At 25.7% G+C, this 21199-nt stretch overlaps 3 protein-coding genes across 5 annotated transcripts in view; 1 reads left to right on the plus strand and 2 right to left on the minus strand.

The window, feature by feature from the left end:
- Positions 1-1033: 1033 nt before the first annotated feature.
- LOC112598486 (glutathione hydrolase 1 proenzyme-like) lies at positions 1034-14118 on the minus strand. Of its 3 annotated transcripts, none has more exons than XM_025344965.1 (11): positions 14100-14118; positions 8951-9006; positions 5125-5331; positions 4295-4515; positions 3687-3882; positions 3333-3533; positions 2689-2917; positions 2436-2626; positions 2112-2352; positions 1520-1633; positions 1034-1430 (listed from the first exon to the last, which is right to left on the minus strand). In XM_025344965.1, exons 2-11 carry the CDS (start codon positions 8959-8961, stop codon positions 1281-1283), a joined length of 1761 nt encoding a protein of 586 aa, XP_025200750.1. In that variant the 5' UTR covers positions 8962-9006; positions 14100-14118; the 3' UTR covers positions 1034-1280. The 3 variants fall into 3 exon arrangements, with proteins under 3 accessions (XP_025200750.1, XP_025200748.1, XP_025200749.1); XM_025344963.1 differs by lacking the exon at positions 14100-14118 and adding an exon at positions 11523-11886; XM_025344964.1 differs by lacking the exon at positions 14100-14118 and adding an exon at positions 9079-9105.
- On the plus strand, positions 12054-16095 carry LOC112598488 (UPF0454 protein C12orf49 homolog). The gene is made up of 4 exons (XM_025344966.1): positions 12054-12409; positions 12495-12645; positions 15260-15402; positions 15520-16095. Exons 1-4 carry the CDS (start codon positions 12308-12310, stop codon positions 15703-15705), a joined length of 582 nt encoding a protein of 193 aa, XP_025200751.1. The 5' UTR covers positions 12054-12307; the 3' UTR covers positions 15706-16095.
- Positions 16096-18503: 2408 nt separating this feature from the next.
- The window catches only part of LOC112598551, a 74073-nt gene continuing 71377 nt past the window's right edge, over positions 18504-21199 (minus strand). The window contains exons 6-7 of the mRNA XM_025345065.1: positions 19754-19921; positions 18504-18701 (exon numbers count right to left, since the gene is read on the minus strand). Of these exons, the coding sequence (XP_025200850.1) occupies positions 18583-18701; positions 19754-19921 (287 nt within the window). The 3' untranslated portion in view covers positions 18504-18582. The remainder of the gene's footprint in view (positions 18702-19753; positions 19922-21199) is intronic.

The following is a 21199-nucleotide window of genomic DNA, read 5'->3' on the forward strand; positions in this document are numbered from 1 at the left end:
ACAGATATTTATGTGAAGTTTGTTGTTTTAAAAATCACATACAAATCGTAAAAAAAAACTTCTAAAATAGCTAATGAAATATCTGTGGGGGGGGGGAAGAAGGGGAAAGTTATGATATTCATCAATTTATTAAGCCGCGGTTTGTGATGCCACGAAATAAAAAGTTTGTTTAGGTTTTCCCTCCAAAAAATTACTCTGATGTTTTGCTAAACTGGTTCAGATTTTTAAGGGTAGACAAAATGTCAAACTTAAATTTGCCATTTTGACTTACCATTTTGTGGACTTATCCAAAACACTGTTAATATACTTCCGAGTTCTGATGTTTGTCATGACAAATAGACATACCGAATAGTAGTGGTTCATCAGTTCGCAGCAAAACAAATGTTTCTAAATACTTCTGTAGAGTATTAGTTTAATTTAAAAAAATAGTTTTTATTTAAAAATTCTTTTCGATTTATGTTGATGAGATGAATAAGAAGTACTTATATTGCTGTATGAGTAACACAAATGAAATTTTCTTACCCAGCCAACAAAGTAGTTACTGCTATTACTGCAAGACTGTATATTACTATTGAAAGATCTATAATGACTGGACACTCTTTCTTGAACAATTTTTCTTGATAATGACAATAATTAAAAATATTTAAGAATAGTTATTATTTACTAAGTAATAAATAATGACATTTAAATATAATTTACAAAAAAAAATATTAATTTTGTACAATATATTTATTATTTTTACTAATATGCATAGAAAAATATATAGAATGAATCCTTGTCTTCGAGGTGTTAAAGCGAACCTTCTCATAATTTCATTAAGATCAATGTTAATTTCAAATACATACAAATATTAAGCAATACTTTTTTACTAAATTCTTTAAAGTTAAACACCCAAATCTCCTCTCCCCTAGGCATGACCCTGGAAGTAGCAACAAATATTTCTATTCATACTAAGTACAAAAAATTAATATTTAAAATCACAAACCATTCCTTTATTTCATGTATTTTTTGTCCTTATTCAAATAATATATACAAAACATAAAAATTGTGCACTTCTGTATTTATAAATATTTCATAATCAGTTAACAATAACTGTGTAACTGTGAAACTTAAATTTAATCTAAGTTGCACAATAAAAAATACATCAATAAATATTTTTAATCACACAATACATTTTTTAAAAGCTAATATTTTAGGAACATACAAGGTATTTTATACAAAAAAAAAAAAAAAAAAAATAAATATATTTAAATACAATCAACATAAAATATAAAACCATTTTAAAATCCGGATGAATTTCCTGGCCGCCTAAAATCTGGCATAGCTTCAAACATACCTGAAGAAATTTTAGCAATAGCTGTAACTGCTGATGCTCCATTCTTTAACCTAACAACATTATGGCCAACATCCACAAGTTTTTGCACTACATCCTGAAAAGATGCAATGAACTATTAGTTAAAATCAAACTAGTTTCTAATTACACCAAAGAACAAAAAATCTATTGTTTCATTTTTTGTACCTTAGTTGTTCCGTATTCATATTGAACTTCCATAGGTATAAGTTGGTGGTAAATTCTGGGTTTGTCTATTACTTCTTTTAATGTTTTATTATACCATAACTTGAGGGCAGACACCTAAAAACAGAAAATGTTTTTGAAATGTTACACAACTTTAAAATGTCTTTTGTTAATAAATAAATTTATTATAAATATATTAGTAGTAAATAGAAGACAATAGTATTTAAAATCAATGCTTAATACCTATACTCAATTCCAATAATTATAATTTATATTTCTTAAAACGCATTAATAATTCATCAAATTTGTTGTTCAATTTCTAATATAATATTTGATATTTTTTTAATAATATTAAGATTATATAAATATATTTATACTTTAAACAAATCGATTAAAGGTAAACACAACAACAGATTTTTTTTTAAACATTTTAATAAAAAAATAACTCAAGTATGGCAATTATTTATTCGCCTAATCTAAAGCTATGTCAGTTTAAAAAATTAAGAAGAAATAGATACTTTCAAAAAACTAAAATATTTTTAAATTAATTAAAAAATAAAATCAAACAAAACAGATTTAAAGAAAGAAATCATACATAAGCAGTAGCAACAGTGATTTTCGATCCTCCTGCTGCTCCTACCCCAAGAACAAAGTCTCCTTTTCTGTCAGTGATTATAGTTGGACACATTGAAGACAATGGTCGCTTGCCTGGTTCTATGAAATTAGCAGGTGAGGATGGAATACCATAAAAGTTAGTGACTCCAGGAGTAGAAAAATCGTCCATTTCATTATTTAGTAGTATACCAGTACTAGGAGACATAAAACCACAACCAAAGCTGAAATAAAAATTAAATCAGTAGGTTACTAAATTTAATAGTTTACATCAATTAAAAATATAAAGAAATACTTTAATACTTACTAAGTGTTCAATGTACTTGTAGCTACAACAGCATTACCTAATGAATCTGTTACCACAATATTAGCAGTTCCGTGATTCTCTGGCATATCGTAATCAGCACCATAGTGTCTTGGATCTGACGAAGTGAAATTATCAAGGATTTTACTTCTAATACTATTGATATAACTATCTGATTTTACTTTATCGTAAATCTAAAAAAGTAAGTTTATTCAAACATTGATTTATTAAAAGTGTTAGATATTTTCATTATTACTCGAGACACATCAACAAATTTATGATCTCCTAGATGGGTTCTTTCCCCAAACCCAAATTTGAACGCTTCCACAAATCGATGAGCGTCTAATCGTGTATCAGGTGATGGTAATATTCCATCCAATATTCTGAGTATATAAGCCAGTATGATGCCAGAGCTAGGTGGTGGACCCACGTGTATTGTATGTCCACTTTTTAAGTTTACAAGAAAAGATTCTTTGATATTAACTCTAAAAACAGAGAATTTGGTTTTAAAAATATTAAAATTAATTTAAAATTATATACAACATATAAACTGGTTTCTAGATTGCCAAAAATTACATTTATATTTGGTAGTGGTAAAGCTAAAAAAATTTTTGGGTAGACACCCCCAAAAAAACAGATTATCTTTAAATACAAAAAAATTATCTTTTTTTTATCAAAACAAACTCGTCAATTATAGTAAATATTTTAATGCTATAAACACAATAAATATAATATGATAATTATTCATTTTTTAAGCATAATTTTTGTGGTTTAGATTTTTGTAAAAAAAAATTGGAAAAAACGAATTGGCAACTACTATCGGGTAATAATATTTGTAAAAATGTTAAATATATATTTATAAAATAAAACATCAAAAATGTACATGGGTAAGTTACTTACGTATAATTTGCTAAATCTTCTTTTGTGATTATTCCATTCATTTCTTTTAAATCTTCCAATAATTTAGGTGTTAATGAACCATTGTATATGGCATTTACACCATCTTTTGCAATAATTTTCATTGTTTCTGCTAACTTTGGTAGTTTATATTGTTCCCCAGCTGTTTTAACGTGTCCAGTTTTTTCATCAAAAAAAGCTTCTCTACAAAATCATATACAACACATTTATATATTTAGATAATTTAGATTCTATGGAAAAAAAAATGTTATGAGAAAATAATACATATGCACAAAAATAATACTAGAATATTATTCTAATTTAATATTTAGTTAAGTAAGTAATGTTTTTTTATACCTGAGTAGCAAATCATTTTTTATCAATTCTTCATGATTATACAAATTTTTTGCTAGACGTTTACTGATTGTCATACCTTCTTCACATAATTTTATGGTTGGTTCAAATAATGATTTCCATGAAACGCCACGACCATATAAATCATAAATTGTCGAATAACCTTTGAGTTCTCCTGGGACTGCAACCGCCATTCCTCCTTGATTTAAAATATTATTATTTATTTATTTTTATAGGAATCTCTGAATTTAAATGATTCTTGTTAACACACTTAATTATGCTTACTATTATTTGATAAATGTTAAATTGCAACAAATTAAGTATAATTATAACTTTATTTTTAAAGTTATGATTATTATGTCTTATTATTTTTGAGAAGGACACAAAAATGAAATGTTTTACATTATTATTTTTTAAAACATAAATTAACGAATACCTAAGAATAAACATGAATTACAATAAATATAATTAATTATAATTTTTTAATAAATAAAAATGTATATAATAATGTATAATTGTACATAATTTCAGTACCTAACCCTAATAATCCACTAAGTTATATTTGAGACAATGCATTCAAATTTTTTATAGAATATGTATGTAACAGGTACCGTAAATAGATTTCTGAGGATCTTCTACAAACATTGAGGTAGTCGCTGCAGCAGGAGCTGTTTCACGAGCATCGATCGTCATCACTTTTTTGGTTGTCGCGTTATAGATACTCATTATAAATCCTCCACCAATACCCATGTACTCAGGACACAGGGCACCGTCGCATAACATTGTAGCTATTGCTGCATCAACAGCATTTCCACCTCTCGTCATTACATCTCTTTGCAAAACAAAAATATTGTCAAATTATTAAAATGTTATAAATACTCTAATGTCCAAGAACTTAATTAAATATATTGATGTTTATTTGCAATAAGTAGCTTATCTTAATTTTTTAAACAACTTTGTGATAATTTGTAAAAAATATTAAAAACAAAAGTATAAATGCAAGTGGTTTAACAAATGGGGGAAACAAAAGTATTATTTAACAATCCTCCTCTCAAATTGTAAAACAGACAAAAGTTTCAATATTAACTTTAAGCATTATAATTTTTTTTAAACCATTAAATATATTTTATTAAAATTACCTATACTTGTATAAAACACTTTTATATTATAGGTTGTTAAATAATTTTCTACTTTTAATAAATTCTTAAATTAAAATGAATGTTATAATATAATATTATATTATATAGGTATGACCAAAAATTATTTTTATTATTTGATAAAATGGTAAGTCAATATAAAATTACAATATGAAAATAATTGGGATATGGGAGAAAACAGCCTACGACTTTATTATTCTAGTGGTAAATTTATGGTCCCCATTAAATTTAATTTCTAAAAGTGCCGACTGTAAGGTTAAAATGTATTTATTAATTATAATTACACTCCGATTTGTGCACACGGTCCGCCGTTGGATACAACACCAATTTTGCCATATAAGCCCATCGGCATACTCGACGGTGGAATCGGAAATTCTGGGTCAGGAATACTGTTGTCGTTGTGGATAATATGGTATGATAAGAATATTAAAAAAAACAATACTACGGGGCCTAATACCGCCAATCCTATTAGGTAACGTTTCGATTGTAATCTGAAAAAAAAACAATAATATATACATAATATGTTATACGTATAAGGTGATTTTTTAAGCATTTCCACCCCAATTTTATGTTGAGTTATATAAATTACAATTTTTGAAATTTTTAAATGTAATTAAAGACAATATTTTCGAGTACTAAGATTTTTCACAACATTTAAGAAGTATATCCTGTGGCGATACCAACTTTAGTTTTTTTAATTAGAACACACAGATTTTAATGCAAATGGTGAATCAAATTAATTTTCTGAATATTTTGAATTTGAAATAAGTATATTGTAATCGAAATTTGAACGATAAGTTTTTGAGTTATTTTACTTTAAATACTAAGAATAATAGTCTATTAAATACTTTTTAAATGGATACAAATTTAGTATTATAATTAAATATTCTACAGTATAAAATATTATTAATAATTACCTTTTAGTCAAGTAAACTTAGAAATTATATTACTAGTATAAAATACTTATAAAAATAAATATATTAAAAATATTTCATTTGAATACAGTTCAAATACATCTAAATTTTCATCAATAATATGAAAATATATTAATATTTGCTTTATACATGAATTATATGTAATTCTTTTAGAAATTATAATTTTAAATTAATCCTTTTTTTAAAACATTTTTTATCTTTAAGAGAACGCTACACACATTTATTAAGCATATCAATAATTACCAAGATAAATTCTATTCAGCAGTTTAATTTTGTTAGTAAATTGATAACCTAAAAATATTTAAAAATAACAACATTTTCTCAGTTCTTTCAAAAGAATTTTCAATATTTTTACTTAAAAAATGAGTAATAAATGGATAGAATATAAAAAAATAATAAAAATACTTAAAAATAAAATTAAATAATGCTCATAAACTTTTATTTTTTTGTAGCTTTAAAATTAAAATATTAAATAAAAATCGACTGAGAGAACAAATAATACATTATTGTTACCTATAAATTCAACAGGTCACTCTTATATAAAAACATTAAAAACTATTGAATATATTAAATATTATATATTAAAAATTTAAACTTTTGAATGTATATTTTTGATATTAAGCGATTGTGAGATATAGATGAGAATTGTTAATGTGGCGGTTTCGTAATTTTTAAATTTTAAAAAGTTATCAACCGATAAACCGCTAGCTATAACTAGTATTAAAACCACGGCTGTAGGTATCATACCATCTTGACTTCTACTTCCGTAGTTATCCATATTAAAATTAATATGACACTTGGTTACATAAAATCGTAAATATTATTATTTATATCTCAAATTTAATAATTCGAATAAAAAAAAAAAAATAACTGTTTAAAAATAAATATGATTTGCTACAAAATTAGTGTAATATAAATATAAAATTATATCTAATACATACTCGTACACAGTCATATCAGAGACATATTTAAATTATGGTGAACAATTTTTATCATAGCGCAGTTTTATGTAAGTCAAGATAATTTTATTTTTGTTAATATGTTTGGCAAATTATCATTTATATGTTCATAGCATGTACTAAAATAGATTTGACTGATATCATTACGGTGAGGAAAGTAAAAAGGATGGTTCGCAAATTCTCTTCTTATTCTATCATTTTTTTTTTTTGGTCATTATCATGTAGTTGTAAGAGATACAAAGCTATCGTCAAAACATCTGGTGGCATTTCAATTTTTATAAATTAAAACATATAATAGTTATAAAAAAATCATGTATTTCTATGAAACTTTTCAATTTATCATTGATATATTTAAATATATATATTTTTTTTTAATTGATAATATTTATTATTTTGTTTTTAATTTCTTATACTGAACAGAACGATAAATGTAATGGTTTTACAAAGATTGTGTTTTGTTATTAGTATTTATTTAGCCTTATGGCGGTTTGCTGTTATACATTAAAAGTAAAAAATACATCTTACGTTTCAGAGCAGTAAAAATATTTAAATTTAAAACTTTAAAGGTGGTTTCAGGAAGTAAATTAAATCTAGTTGGTACCATTGGATAAAGAGGAGGTCTTTTCCTCCATAATTCTCGTTATTTTTCAAAATAGTTAGTCAGGAAAAAATAAAAATAAAAAATTGCGGAAAAACTAATATATTTACAGTAATAGGTACAATTTATGACGAGAATGATTTTATTTTTTTGTAATAATTTAAAAAATAATATAAAATTCATTCTAAATATCCAACAGTACTATACATAAGCTAGGCAAATTATTCGTTATTCTTTCTCGGAAAATTGAGGATATTTTTATGAAAATTTGTCATGTATATATCAAAGTTTGAGTTTTTGTTATTCTATACGAACTTTTGGGATACAAATAATTGACAGTGGTCAGTGACTCATTTTTTATTAAGTGTGGTAGGATAATGGCGGAATAAAACTTTACCTATGGCATCAAAATTACTTTTGTATAACTAGACAATATCATGACTAAATACCAAAAGTTCATTAAAGAAACATCAATATTTAATAATATAAAAAAATGATAGTTATTAATAGTAAATATTGTGATTGTATAAAAGTATATAAATAAAAAAGCGGCCAAGTAGATAAACATATACCACTAAACAGTAGGTTTTGAGTATACTCATTAAGTTTAGGTAATGTATATTGTATGTACCTAATATTAGGGGCGGACTGGCGTAAAAAATCGGCCCGGGCAATCATAAAGGCCCAGCCGCTTAGATATTATATTATATTAATAGCATTATACCAGCATACATTTCTTAATAGTAATAATCTAGAACAGATAGAATTAGTGGCTCTCCTCTTTCCCAACTATTCAATCATCATCATTTGGTCTGTTAGCTAAATACAATTTAAAAACAATTTTTGTGTCCTTGATTGTCAACTAAAATATACAATTTTTATCGTAGTCTATTATCGTAAGACCGAAAATCCTAACAGCCCAGGGGGCGATCGCCCACCCGCCCGTCTGCCCAGTCCGCCCCTGCCTAATATGTATTAAACTTGAATTTAATGAAGAATCATTGAGTATAAAAATGATTCTAAACAAACAGTCTAATTTAAAAATGAGTCAAAAAAAGATGTATAAAAGATATTTAAACATTATTACTGTTCTTAAAGGTCATACAAGAAACCAAAAATTACAAATGTTGTAAAATCAATAAATTTATCGCTCTACTCTAAATCTAAAATGCACGTTGGAATTATATTTGATATGAAAAATTAACTTGGGGTTCTCACCTCAACTCCAAATGAAAATATTTCAACAACTGCCTTCATCTGCTTCGTACTATATTTGAATCCAAGCAATCAATTAAAAACTGAAAAAATCTCTACCAATGACTTAGTTGAACTTACGGTGTGAAAAATCTGAAGATGCACCAAATATTCTTAAACCTACATTACCCAAGCCTTTCATTTCATTACTCTTAACCTAAAAGCTTTCACCCCTAGTATGTAAAATTGAGTCTTAACACAAACACTAAAAATTGGAAATTATTGATCGACCAAAAGGATAGTAGTTATATAATGTCATGAAGTAAGTACCTATATATAATTCATATAAATGCATAACTTTTTATACACTAATATTGAATATATTATACACTTAATCGCCGTAATTAAAAATAATACAACATACCTGAAGATCATATTGTCAATCCTTTTTCTGTTTGCCTTGATAAATCGATGAATAATCTAAAAAATAATAATATAATTAACACTTTTTTGGTTACTATTATTTACCTAAACTTCAATCAGGCAATTTACAAGTAATGACATTCACATTGGGGCGATCAAAAGTAAACTGAATAGATACGATATAAATATTTCATTTTTTTAATTAATCCATAATACCATAACCAAGAATATTAACATTTAACACTTGAGATTTAATTGATGAATTAAAAACATAAAAATTAAATCGAACATGATCAGTATTAAAAACGGCATGGATCAAAATACGAAATAACGCAATAATCTAATCATCACGAGTCTTACAATTATCCATGATAGCTTTTATTGTAATTTGTAGCAATTATAATAAATAGTAGGTACTTATATAATAAGTTATTATAATACTATAAAATTAATAACAAAACAAATTCATTATTAATACCATCACTTTAAACTGTTAGATATCTGGAACTATATATTGTGATATTCAACGAGCATGTTCACCTTCATTTTTTCATTTAATAATACATTTATTCAATTTATAATTTTTATAATATTTAAAAGTAATTTAAAATCATATTTTAAATTTTACAGATTTTGGATATACTTAAAGAGTATCTTGTGAGGATACAATAACTTCTGTTTTTTTTTTAAATTATAGCTTCCCTTTTTACTGTAAGTAATTTAGTATATTATATTATTATTGAAAATCTTTAAATTTAGGATAATAATTTCTAATTTCTATCAGATAAAATATTTATTGTATTTGGATAATTTTTATAAATTATCAATATTGATAGATTATAAATCTAAATTATTATTGCCATTATACTTTTCACTCATTACCATGAATCAATTATGTTAGTACACAAAATGTAACGATTCAAATTATTCATTAGAATTTTAATTTTAATGTTGACACATTTTCAGAAAAATAATCTGCTTAATATTATGCAGTAGAAAAAGGACACTCTAGTGTAGAAAAAATTAGAAAAAAACTTTATGAATTTAATAATATAGTCTTTAAATACATTTAAAAAAACCAAAAAGTTAGATTTTGAATAACTGTGATATTTAAAGAAAAGGTATATATGATTTATAAGTAGCCGATACGATACACTCGTTTAGGACTATTGGACGACTCGAATCGACAAATTATATGCATTGATAAACAGATATTCTATGTATATACTGAAATGCAATTATTGAGAGACGAATAAATAATTATAACTCAAGCTATATCTTATAATAATTTACAATTATTTAAATCGTTGCTAACAATGTAAAAGTTAATAATATGTGCTGTATTTATGTTAGATTGTAGTTTCGTTAAGAATTATAATAATATTACCTATATAAATACATGCATTATAATTTATAAGACACAACTATTATATTATTCAAGCACAAGGTTACGCACATTCGATACATTCTGTTAATTGAACGCGCCCCTCCATCCCTTAAAATAAATAAATTTTAAATGTCCCCTCGATTACTTTCATTGAAAATATTACACATTATTAACAAGAATAAATTTTAACGACTTTCGTTACAAATAAATAAAAGTGTATAATATAATTTTATAGTTTTTAAATTTTACTAGTTTAAGTTATGCCCTTTGGATTTGTTCCAGAGCATGCATACATTAGGTAAATCACAACCTTATATCTATTAAATTAGTTATTTTATTTTATCATCACAACTGTTTACTGAAAATGTACTTCTATTAGAAGAAATGAGATAGAGAGTAAATGTGTACGAGTGTGTGTGTATGACTGTGTGAGTGAAAGAGGAATGTAATTATTATAATTCACAAAACTATTTTTGATATGAAAATTATTTGAATAATTTATGTTTTATCCGATACTCGAAATCCGAAAATAATTATATACAATAAAAATTAGTAACTTGTACGTCTTATAATAGGTATATAAAAAAAAAATATATGTTTAAATAATAGATAATAGGTATATTTAAACATTATACTAAAATGAGTACTTTAAATTAAGAAAACATACATTTTTAGATCAAACAAGGCATGGATTTTAGGAAATTAAATTTAGTAAAGAAAAACACAAAATAATCGATTGAACGCAGCATAATATTAAAGGTTTGATTGATTTTCAAAGGACTTCATCATATATTCATATATAACTAACAAGCAATATTATGTTGGTACTTATCGACAATCATTTACAAACAATTAAAATCTAATTTCTTTAATAAATAAAGTTGGTAGATCACTAAGCTAATAACATTGCGGCAACTTCTGTATAAGTTGTTCTATAAATACATTTGAACTAGGTATTTACAAAAATTACCTACCTAAGAATAATGTCTGGGTACCTACGAGGTGAATTAGATATAAAGCTTTGAAATTAATGTGCGAAACATCAAACGATATAAATGTTTAAAAGTAGATTTACACAAATGGGTTAAAATGTAGGTAAAAAGTTATTATATACTTAAAATATATTTGATACGATGAAAAAATAATGCTATATGTAAAATCGACTTAATAAATAATAGGTACCTACCTGTTTCTTGGATAGCTGAATAGTTTGTTCCATATTCATTAGTCAAGTAAATAAGTTAAAAACTAGGTTAACTAATCTGAATATTGTCATAGTCGATTAGTTCTCTCATGGCAATCAAATAAAATTTAAATTAATCCTAACAACAATGGAGATAGACCATTAAATTATATTTTAAATCTATCACGAATCACGATTTTAACATGGACAATGTATACTATTAAAGATAAACCACGTTATTCGTCTATAAAATATTACAATTTATAACTAAGTAGTTAGCAACAGTAACTGACAATAATTAAGTGAATTTAATGCATGTCACTATGTCAGTGTAATGCAACTGTAGTGTGTACAGTAATGTCAAATGTCAGAAACTAAACTCTTGAACTTGATAATCTACTATCATTAATATCATAAATTATTATCAAATCATTCTTATCACTGCACCGGCCATGTTATCTTATAAGATAGAGTCTTATGATTGATAACAATTTAGTGTGAAATAAAACTTTATTGTTACTATAAATCCTATTTAAATACTAATATTACGTAATAACATATTATTATGAAATATTTTCGAAACTTCTAACTTCAATTTAACATGTCGTCTGTCTATACTAAACATACAATTTAAAAAAAAATGAAATTCTAACTGTAATAGATGTTTATTGTTTGTTTCCGCTTGCAATTCAGTGATGTTTACAATTCTATTTTAGCAGATCTCAATAGTTAAGTTTATTTTTATTTCATATTTAGCCACTGAAAATGCCAGGTGTCAATTGCCTGTCATGTGGAGAGCTTTTTTATTCAGTTTCATCAGACGAAAAATTGTGTTATCAGTGATTTTTGGCTGCTCGTTAACATATTGTATTGTCAGTTTCTTATTGATTGTAAGTATATTATCCAAATAATATTAGTTAAACAGTTTTATTCTAAATACTTAATTAAAAAAAACTTAATTTTTCATACTTTTAGTCACCCAGACGTACAGACACATGGCGTGTTCCAAGAAAATTGGATCACAGTGCATTTGTTTGGATGTCAGCCGAAGTCGATTTGAACAATTCAATAGATCTAAGATGTCGAAATACTGTACAAGGCAGAGAATATATAGCAGATGACAGAGGTACTTATTACTTTTGCAGTTATACTCGAATGACATTTTAGTGAATACTTCTAATATAGCACGGTAATTTGTCAATTACTTAAAAAAAATAATCTTTTCAAATTAGTAATGCTATATAACCTTTGGTTAAACGCAATACAAATTTACTATCTTATTGAATATGAAATTGTTGAACTTGTGCTATCATACATATGCAAGTTATAACTATATTTAAATAAATATTGTATAAGTAAATTTATGTTTGAATTAATATTATTCATTTATTAGATACTTCTAATATTTTTTTATAATTTAATAACTATTTTCTGCATTATATCATACGAATGTGTTAATTACAATTTTGATGATATGAAACTTACTGTTACTACATAATTTAGTTAAAATATTATACTAGGAATTAGTATAGCTTAAAAATTTATTTATTTTTATAAGTTATATTATATTTGTTTAGAAATATCTTTAGTTACATATTGTAGTTGAATTCAAAATCTTAAAGATAAAAATAATTTTTATTTTAAAATGTTATGAATTTTATAAGTAAATAAGTAACATATTGTATGATTAATTTGAATGAAGCATAATGTTGCAATTTTTTTAACATGAAATTCATTTTTTAATTATTTATACAATTTATTGAAAAGTATTAATACTCTTTATCGAAATATTTTCATCCCATTTTTCTCCTTAAATAATGACAGTTATCATACATCTGATTTTTAAGATTTTCAAAATATATTAAACGATCATATTTTCAAATTCATAAGATTTCTTTACTATTTAAAAAGTATTATGTGGAGATACAAACTTTTTTTTTCGAATAAAAGGTCTCCTTTTTTTTTTGCTGTAAATTATGTAGCAGATAGATTTTCTGATAATTTGAAAAAGATTTTTTAAGTTATTTAAATTTGTGTATTACAGATACCATAATAATGGGTTTAGAAGGTATTGGGCTATGTTAATTTGAATATTTTAGTAATTGTTATTAATGAACCAACATTAATAATTTATAAAAATGGTCCAAGTATAATAATTTATTACAATGACATTATTTGTATATGTTTGTAAAACCATTTTTAAGGATTATTATCCTCAATATAAATATTTTTATAACTGAAAATCTACTCATCCAAATTTTAAATAAAGTACAACAAAATTTTCAAAAATTAATCAACTAAATAATTAAAAAAACAGGGTTCACAATTTAAAAACAAAAGTTTATACTATCAAAAGACACTTATTAAGTACTAAGTAGTACAAAAATATAAAAACTTTAAAATATAGTTTTGAAGTAGGTATATTGAAAAATTTAAAAAACCAGAATTTAAATAAATTTATTACTAAAGAAATGAAAAAGGGTGAATACACTTGGTGAATCACCTTGTACAATAATAGTTATATAAATTCATATACGATTATATTTGATTTATTCATATAATAAATTAAAATAATCATACCTTCTAATTACCACTTGGTAAGTATCTGTATCAATATTATATTAAAAAAATTGTAATTATTATTTTTATATTTTTGTTTATGATTTTTTTAAATTATTAATTTTCTCATTAAGTTTTAAACAATAAGGTGCATAGTATACATTCTGACATAAATTGTTAGTATAATTTTAAAATTAATAAGACATCTTCAACATACAACTACTACGCACTTACTAATAATTTAAAAAGAAGTATAGATAATAACTTAGATATTGAAATTAATCTTCTGCCATAAATGCATTAATATTTCAATTATTAATTTATATTATTTTATCTTTTTTTATTTCAGTGTAAAAAACATAATTAAAATTTTAATTTTCAGCTAAACATATCATGTGAAAATAATGTAGGTACCTATGTTAAATGTGAGATAACACAACTAATTTTAATAATTAATATTCAATGTGTAATCCATTTCAATAGATTATAATATACTACTGCATAATACATGTTAGGTCATAATAACTAATAAATAATTTATAACCTAATGCAGATGATTTATGCTTTCATTAAATGTTTATAAATAAATATTAAGTAGCTTGTAATTTGATGAAGGATTAAGATATTTAAGAAAATATATATTATTTGTAGGTACACGAATATAAATAGGAATAATTAAATTATTTAGATAAACAAAAATGTTTAATATTTTTAAAATTTAAATTCAAAATCATACATCACTTGTTATTAGATATCATATAAATTGTACTTATTTGTTTCTGTTTATAACAGCTGTATAGGTTTCTCCATTTTATAGTTATTTGACTTAATTTGTTTACAATATAACTATCGATGAAAATATTAATTATTAAATTACTTTAAATCAATAACTTGTTTTCTTAATTACACACAAATTTGTTTGAAAGATCTGTCTAATGTCTAGTCATGTGGATAGGTTTTTAGTAAAAAAAGATGTATTACTTGCATAATTTACCACTGTCATATCGAACCAATTTAAAAATAAACTAAAATCGTTGTTGTTTCACACGCGTTTTCAATTAACTATAAACTATTCGAATAATTGAAAATAATATATTCATGTAGCAATGCAGCATATCCAACTCTGGCAATTTATGTATAATTTTTGTATACTATAATAAAATATATTTCAACAATTACAGGTTACATATGTCTAAGAGACGATCTTCTAGCGAACAACTGCTGCGGGACTACCGAAAAACGTTACGTATGTAATACGTGTAACGCGGACGGCTGTTGTGTGCTGTACGAACACTGCGTGTCCTGTTGTCTCAATCCCAATAAGGTTAGTCCTGCCAATCACTGCAAATACTCGTATTGTCAATTTCATACTTACTCATAATATAATAATATAATATGGTGTAAATAATTGACGAATTCATTTTTGTGCATCCGTTCACAGAGAAAACTATTGCAAACCGTTCTGGGTAAAGCTTCGGAAACGTTCCGAGTGCTGTTTTCGGCGATCAATAATCATTTTGAACTTTGTTTGGCCAAATGTCGAACGAGTTCTCAGAGCGTACAACACGAAAACACCTATCTAAAATCGAACAAACACTGTTACACGACGGCCGACAAAATACCTTGACAAGTTTGGCGACACGCGGATTTTTCATTAACCGAATTCCTATATGCATATTGTATAGGTAGGTAGTAATTGTGTAAAATTTGACATATCCGTGTGTCGTACACATATTTTTTTATCGTTTATACAATAACTGTGGGTTTTATCGAGGCTATAATGTTGTTGTGATGGCTTATTCTGATGTAAAAACAAATCTGTGCAATGTACAATTAAGAAATTTAATTTATTATACTTATTTTTTTTTTTCAAAATTTCATGAGATATATTTTATAGCAATAGATTATTTAATTGTTGATGTACTTTGTTTGTTTAGCAATATAAATGTCTAATTCATACTAGTTTTGGTACAAGCAATTTTTAATTTTTACATTATGTATTATAATTTATAAAAATAAGTTCAAAGACAAATTGTTCGAAAACTTAATTTTAATGATAATGGTAAACGAGACTGGATATCAAAATAAAATGTATCAAATAAGTTTTTATTGATAAGATTTGTGAAACAATTACTTTATTTCTTATGAACAAATATATTGATAATATAAATTATATGTACATAGTAAATATATAAATTAAATTGTAACAAAATGTTGTGTTTTTAATTTTATTTTCGCTATAACTTTTTTGGAAAATATTATCTTTGCCTAAAATAATAAAAACAATGTATGCATTGTACTTAGTAGCTAGCAGAAGGGTACTTATATAATTATTACGATTCTATTACCCATTACACTAGATGGTCATTTTATCAGAATGTGTGAATGGTTCGTTCTGTTTGGTACTTTTTTATCACCTAAATCCTAAATGGTATAATCTAAAATGTTAGGTCAGACCAACGAGCAAACTTTTTAAGTTTCTTTACGTAATATAGCATTATTAAAAAGATGGATTAAACATCGAATTCATAATTAATTATTCTTTAAACGTTGTACTGTTTATTGCATATTGAGTTACAACTATAAAAAAAGTACAAAAATTACTTATTTCTAAGGAATTTAGTGTTCTTATATCTTAAATGAGCAATAATTTATCAATACAATACTTAATATTATAATAATACACTGTAGAGTATAGAGAAGTAAAAAAGTTAAATGTACAAATTAAATCGTATACATATATAATATTATCTAAGTAATGTTAAATATCGCTTTAAGCAATAATTTCTTACACTTAGCAACTCTAAATTTTGTACGCATTTTTAATGGTAATCGTTACCAAATTATCACTACAAAATTATAAGATACAATAGTCATTTAATATACTTAATTGAATTAATGTGAAAAAAAAAAACAATCATCTTTTGAGGTCGGTAGGATATATAGTAATCCGTTGTATATAATTATGAAAATAAAATATTTGTATATATTGAACGAATAAACACGTTATTTTACTACTTATATGGATATGTAGTTCCAAAAAAAAAAACATATTTACATGTTGTTATCATTTATCAAAATAAAATAGCTCAAACTATAATATAAAATAATGCGATTGTACACGAAAGCGCATCTTTTGGCACACTGAAGTTGGTCTTAAAAAATAATTTTTATTTCATAATCAAAAAAATAAATCAAAACATAAGAAAGCTAAATATTGGCTCTACATTAAATATTTTAAACACGTTGATAATAAAACGAAATATCAACTATACATCTATTAAAAACCGAATCTAACCGATGGTATATTTCTAATCTACACACAAACAAATATTAATAATAATATCAACAATATGCATATTATAATATTAAGTATATGTGTTATTGTCGCGCAACAGCTATATATATATATATATATATATATATATATAATATATATATATATATATATATATGAATGTATGTATGTATGTATAGCTCTTATAGATAATTGCTTACAGAATATAATAATATTTACTAAAATTCATACATTAGACACAGATTTGTCCAGTATTATGTGTTAATATTATATCTAGTATACGAATAATCGTCATAGTTATTAAATCTAAAAAATGTAAAAATCATAAAAAAAAACCTATTTTATTTTATCTTGAACGATATCATCGTCGTGATTGAAAATGGCATCGAATTTCGTCGGAACGGCGAACTACACAGCGTCACTGTAAGTATGGGCAAATATATACTATATATTATACTGCGTACACAGGTAAACGACATACCTATATATTTTCCCGGTATAGTACCTATATGTATGTGTGTGTTTTTTTTTTTATGGAATTCGTCTAATTTTTACCTTATTATAATCGTTTGCCGCCGCGGCGATTTGCAGAGTGACAAACGCGAGATTTTGAAATTTCGCGTAATATATAGTATCGGTATTTAAACGATTGTATTATAACTTTATAGGCCATGTGGGCGAAGAAGTCGAATAGAAGATGGAGGATATATAGGGAGGTATACTATGCGACGTCGTCGGCGATCGTATAGACGAACAATGATTACATAATAATTATTATTATCATTGCGTGAGATCATCGTGACACGCGCCCGGCTCGTCTATCGCCCACCACTCGATGCGGTCTCGCGAGTCTAAAAATAGTTTAGTGAATAGATATCATAAAATAATATTAATATAATAGTACAGGTAGGTATTACTATAAAACTGTTACGTATACTGTTTTGTACGTGTAGGACACGTAGGGCGCTATGTCTATATATATATATATATGTATATATAGCTTACCACACATATCTATATGTACACAGGTATACGTTTACGCGACTACTATAAATATATTTTATAATAATAATACCTATATGTAATATTTCATAAACAATATTAATAATAATATATTTAAAAAAAAAAAATTTATAAAATCGGGAGAAAAAAACATCTAGTCAAATATATATATATGTATATATATAGTATTAACTTAAACAATAATCAGTACATCATTCCGGGGTGGATACCGGAACGGTGGAAAAACACGTTGGGGTTGTTGGACATGGTCGGCTCCATCGTAGTGTAAATGCTGTTGTCCATTCCCGAAAAGTTGCACATGTCTGAAAACGCAAAAAGAATAATATACGATTAATATTTTATTCACATTACACGATGTCACATTGTTAAGAACACTGATTCTCAACGTGGGCCGTGATACTGCCTCTTGTGGGCTTTTTTTTCATTTTTAGGAGGTAATTCTACTGTGACTTTCATTTTTATTGTTCGTAACTTATTGCAATGATAACTGCTTACAATCAAAAAAAGCTCAGAATAATGTACCATAAGTAATATACAGAACTATATAAATGCATAAAATACTAAAATGTGTACACACACTATATAAGAATTTAGTGTTTAAAAATAAAAATTGTAAGTAGAGTTTTGTTTTTTACTTGAATTAAATTGCTGATTATAAAAATTTAACTATAATCATTGTAAATTTACCGGGAATTAGAAGCGACGTGAGATTTTTGAAAATCTAAAAAAAGTGTTAAGAAAAAACAAAAGTTGTTTAAATATTGGTTTAGACGCATAAACGTAGTTTAGGTGTAAAAACTGCAAATGTATATGAAAAATAACGATAAAACTAAAAACGTATTGATAGGTAATTAATATTCGTAGTTTATATTAAAGAGACCTATACATATACATATTACATATACATACAGTATAGTCTATAGTTGATTTGATACATACTATGAAAGCATAATACTGACAGATTATTAAAAAAAACCAAGACATTTAAGCAAAAATCGGGTAAAAATTAAGAACAATTTCTTTCAACTGCACTTAAAATGTATTATGCGTTTTAACTGTATAGATGTATAATTAATATCGTCAGCAGCTTTGTAATTTTTGGTCCAACAATGTTATCGAAAGATTTGAATTCAGTGAATTGTTAAAGCAATAATCCAAAAATAAAATTATTATGGCTGGATGTGGTGAAATTTTTCCGGATTACCGAAGGTGCCGGACTGACGCAGTGACAGGAATATCAAGACTCGCTACCCTATACATACCTAGTTAAGTCTACAAAACGAAGTTATAGGAATTAGGAGGTATACGCAGAACAGTTAAATCGTAGGTATATAGAAATATTATATGTTTATACCGGGTGGACATCTTGAGTAGATGGGCTGCTGCATGTGACTTCCGTGGTGGCCGCCTCCACCGCCACCCATCATTCCACCACCACCACCGCCGCCACCGTGGTGCGGATAATAGCAGTACGGGTAATAATGGTGAGCGTACGTCGGCGGGGCTACGAGCGCCACTCGATCTATAAAACAAACGAAACGGATTATGTTATTATTATTATTATTATTTATTATATTACATTATGCAGACAAGATAGTTGAAGAAATTTAAATTACCGTCGTTATACCTACGTCTAGTGCATGCCTCGGGCTTGCATTATTATTATTATTATTATATTGTAATTTATAATTACGAATAAGTCCTGCGTAATGTTATAATTACACACTGAAACATACGATTTTCACGTATCTGCTTATATCCGTTTTCGTGAAATGCTAATTGTTATAAATTATAATATAATAGGTATCAGATAGGTGGCAGGCAAGCTGTATTTTTAATTTTAGAGAAATCGTTATCTAGAGTACTTATTCGTATTATGCATATTTTCACTAATTTCCTTTTACTCCGTTTCATAGTCTACGCATTTATCTGACATAAAATGAGAGTATTTGATCTGATATCTGGATCAAAGTCGTGCGCATAATAAGTATAGTCCTATAGGTGGTAGTGGTATAATGTCAACGCGAAAATAATAGTTTAATTACGATAACCTTTAAGTAATAATAATTTATGGCGTTATCGAAAGGTCTTGTGTAATACACAGGCATATGAAAAGACGTGGCGATACATCAATTTGTGTTCTAATAACCGTGAGGAACACGTATATATATGTGTATAAACTATCTGACATAATTTTGTGGTTAGGTGTAAATTATAATTTAATATTTATAACGCGTTAATGTCTTATTGGTAATAATGGTAATACTATATAATGGCATACCTACAAATTATCTACAATATATCATGTAAATAGGTGACACCTATACCGGCTTACAACGTGTATTTGATTACTGTTTACGAATTTATGAACATAATTAAGTGGTTTTATTTTTTTTTTTTTTTTAATTCAAATCTAACAAAAAATTAAATATAGATAGGGCACCTAATAGCCGTATTTACCAATCTATACAACAGAATTTATATTTTGGTAATTGAATACCTGCGTCAGTTGAAGACACCTATAATGTAGATAGATCAATAACGTACGTTAATTAAATATTATATTATACCATATTATAGGTACCTATTAAATTATCATACCCAGTAAATATGTTATTACATTAAAATTCCTGCGATATTCCTTCGACGAATTATATACAATTGACTTTTATAGATTGATTTTAGGTTCGCTTTGAGCGTTAAGTTTAGGAATATTGAGTACCTAAATGTGATATTTAAAAATAAATAAATGTCGAACCGGCTTGACCGAGGCCGGTATGAAGTCATATATGTAGAAGAA

Source organism: Melanaphis sacchari, unplaced genomic scaffold, assembly GCF_002803265.2.
Source record: "Melanaphis sacchari strain LSU unplaced genomic scaffold, SCAv2.0 Contig48_pilon_pilon, whole genome shotgun sequence".
NCBI lineage: Eukaryota > Metazoa > Arthropoda > Insecta > Hemiptera > Aphididae > Melanaphis > Melanaphis sacchari.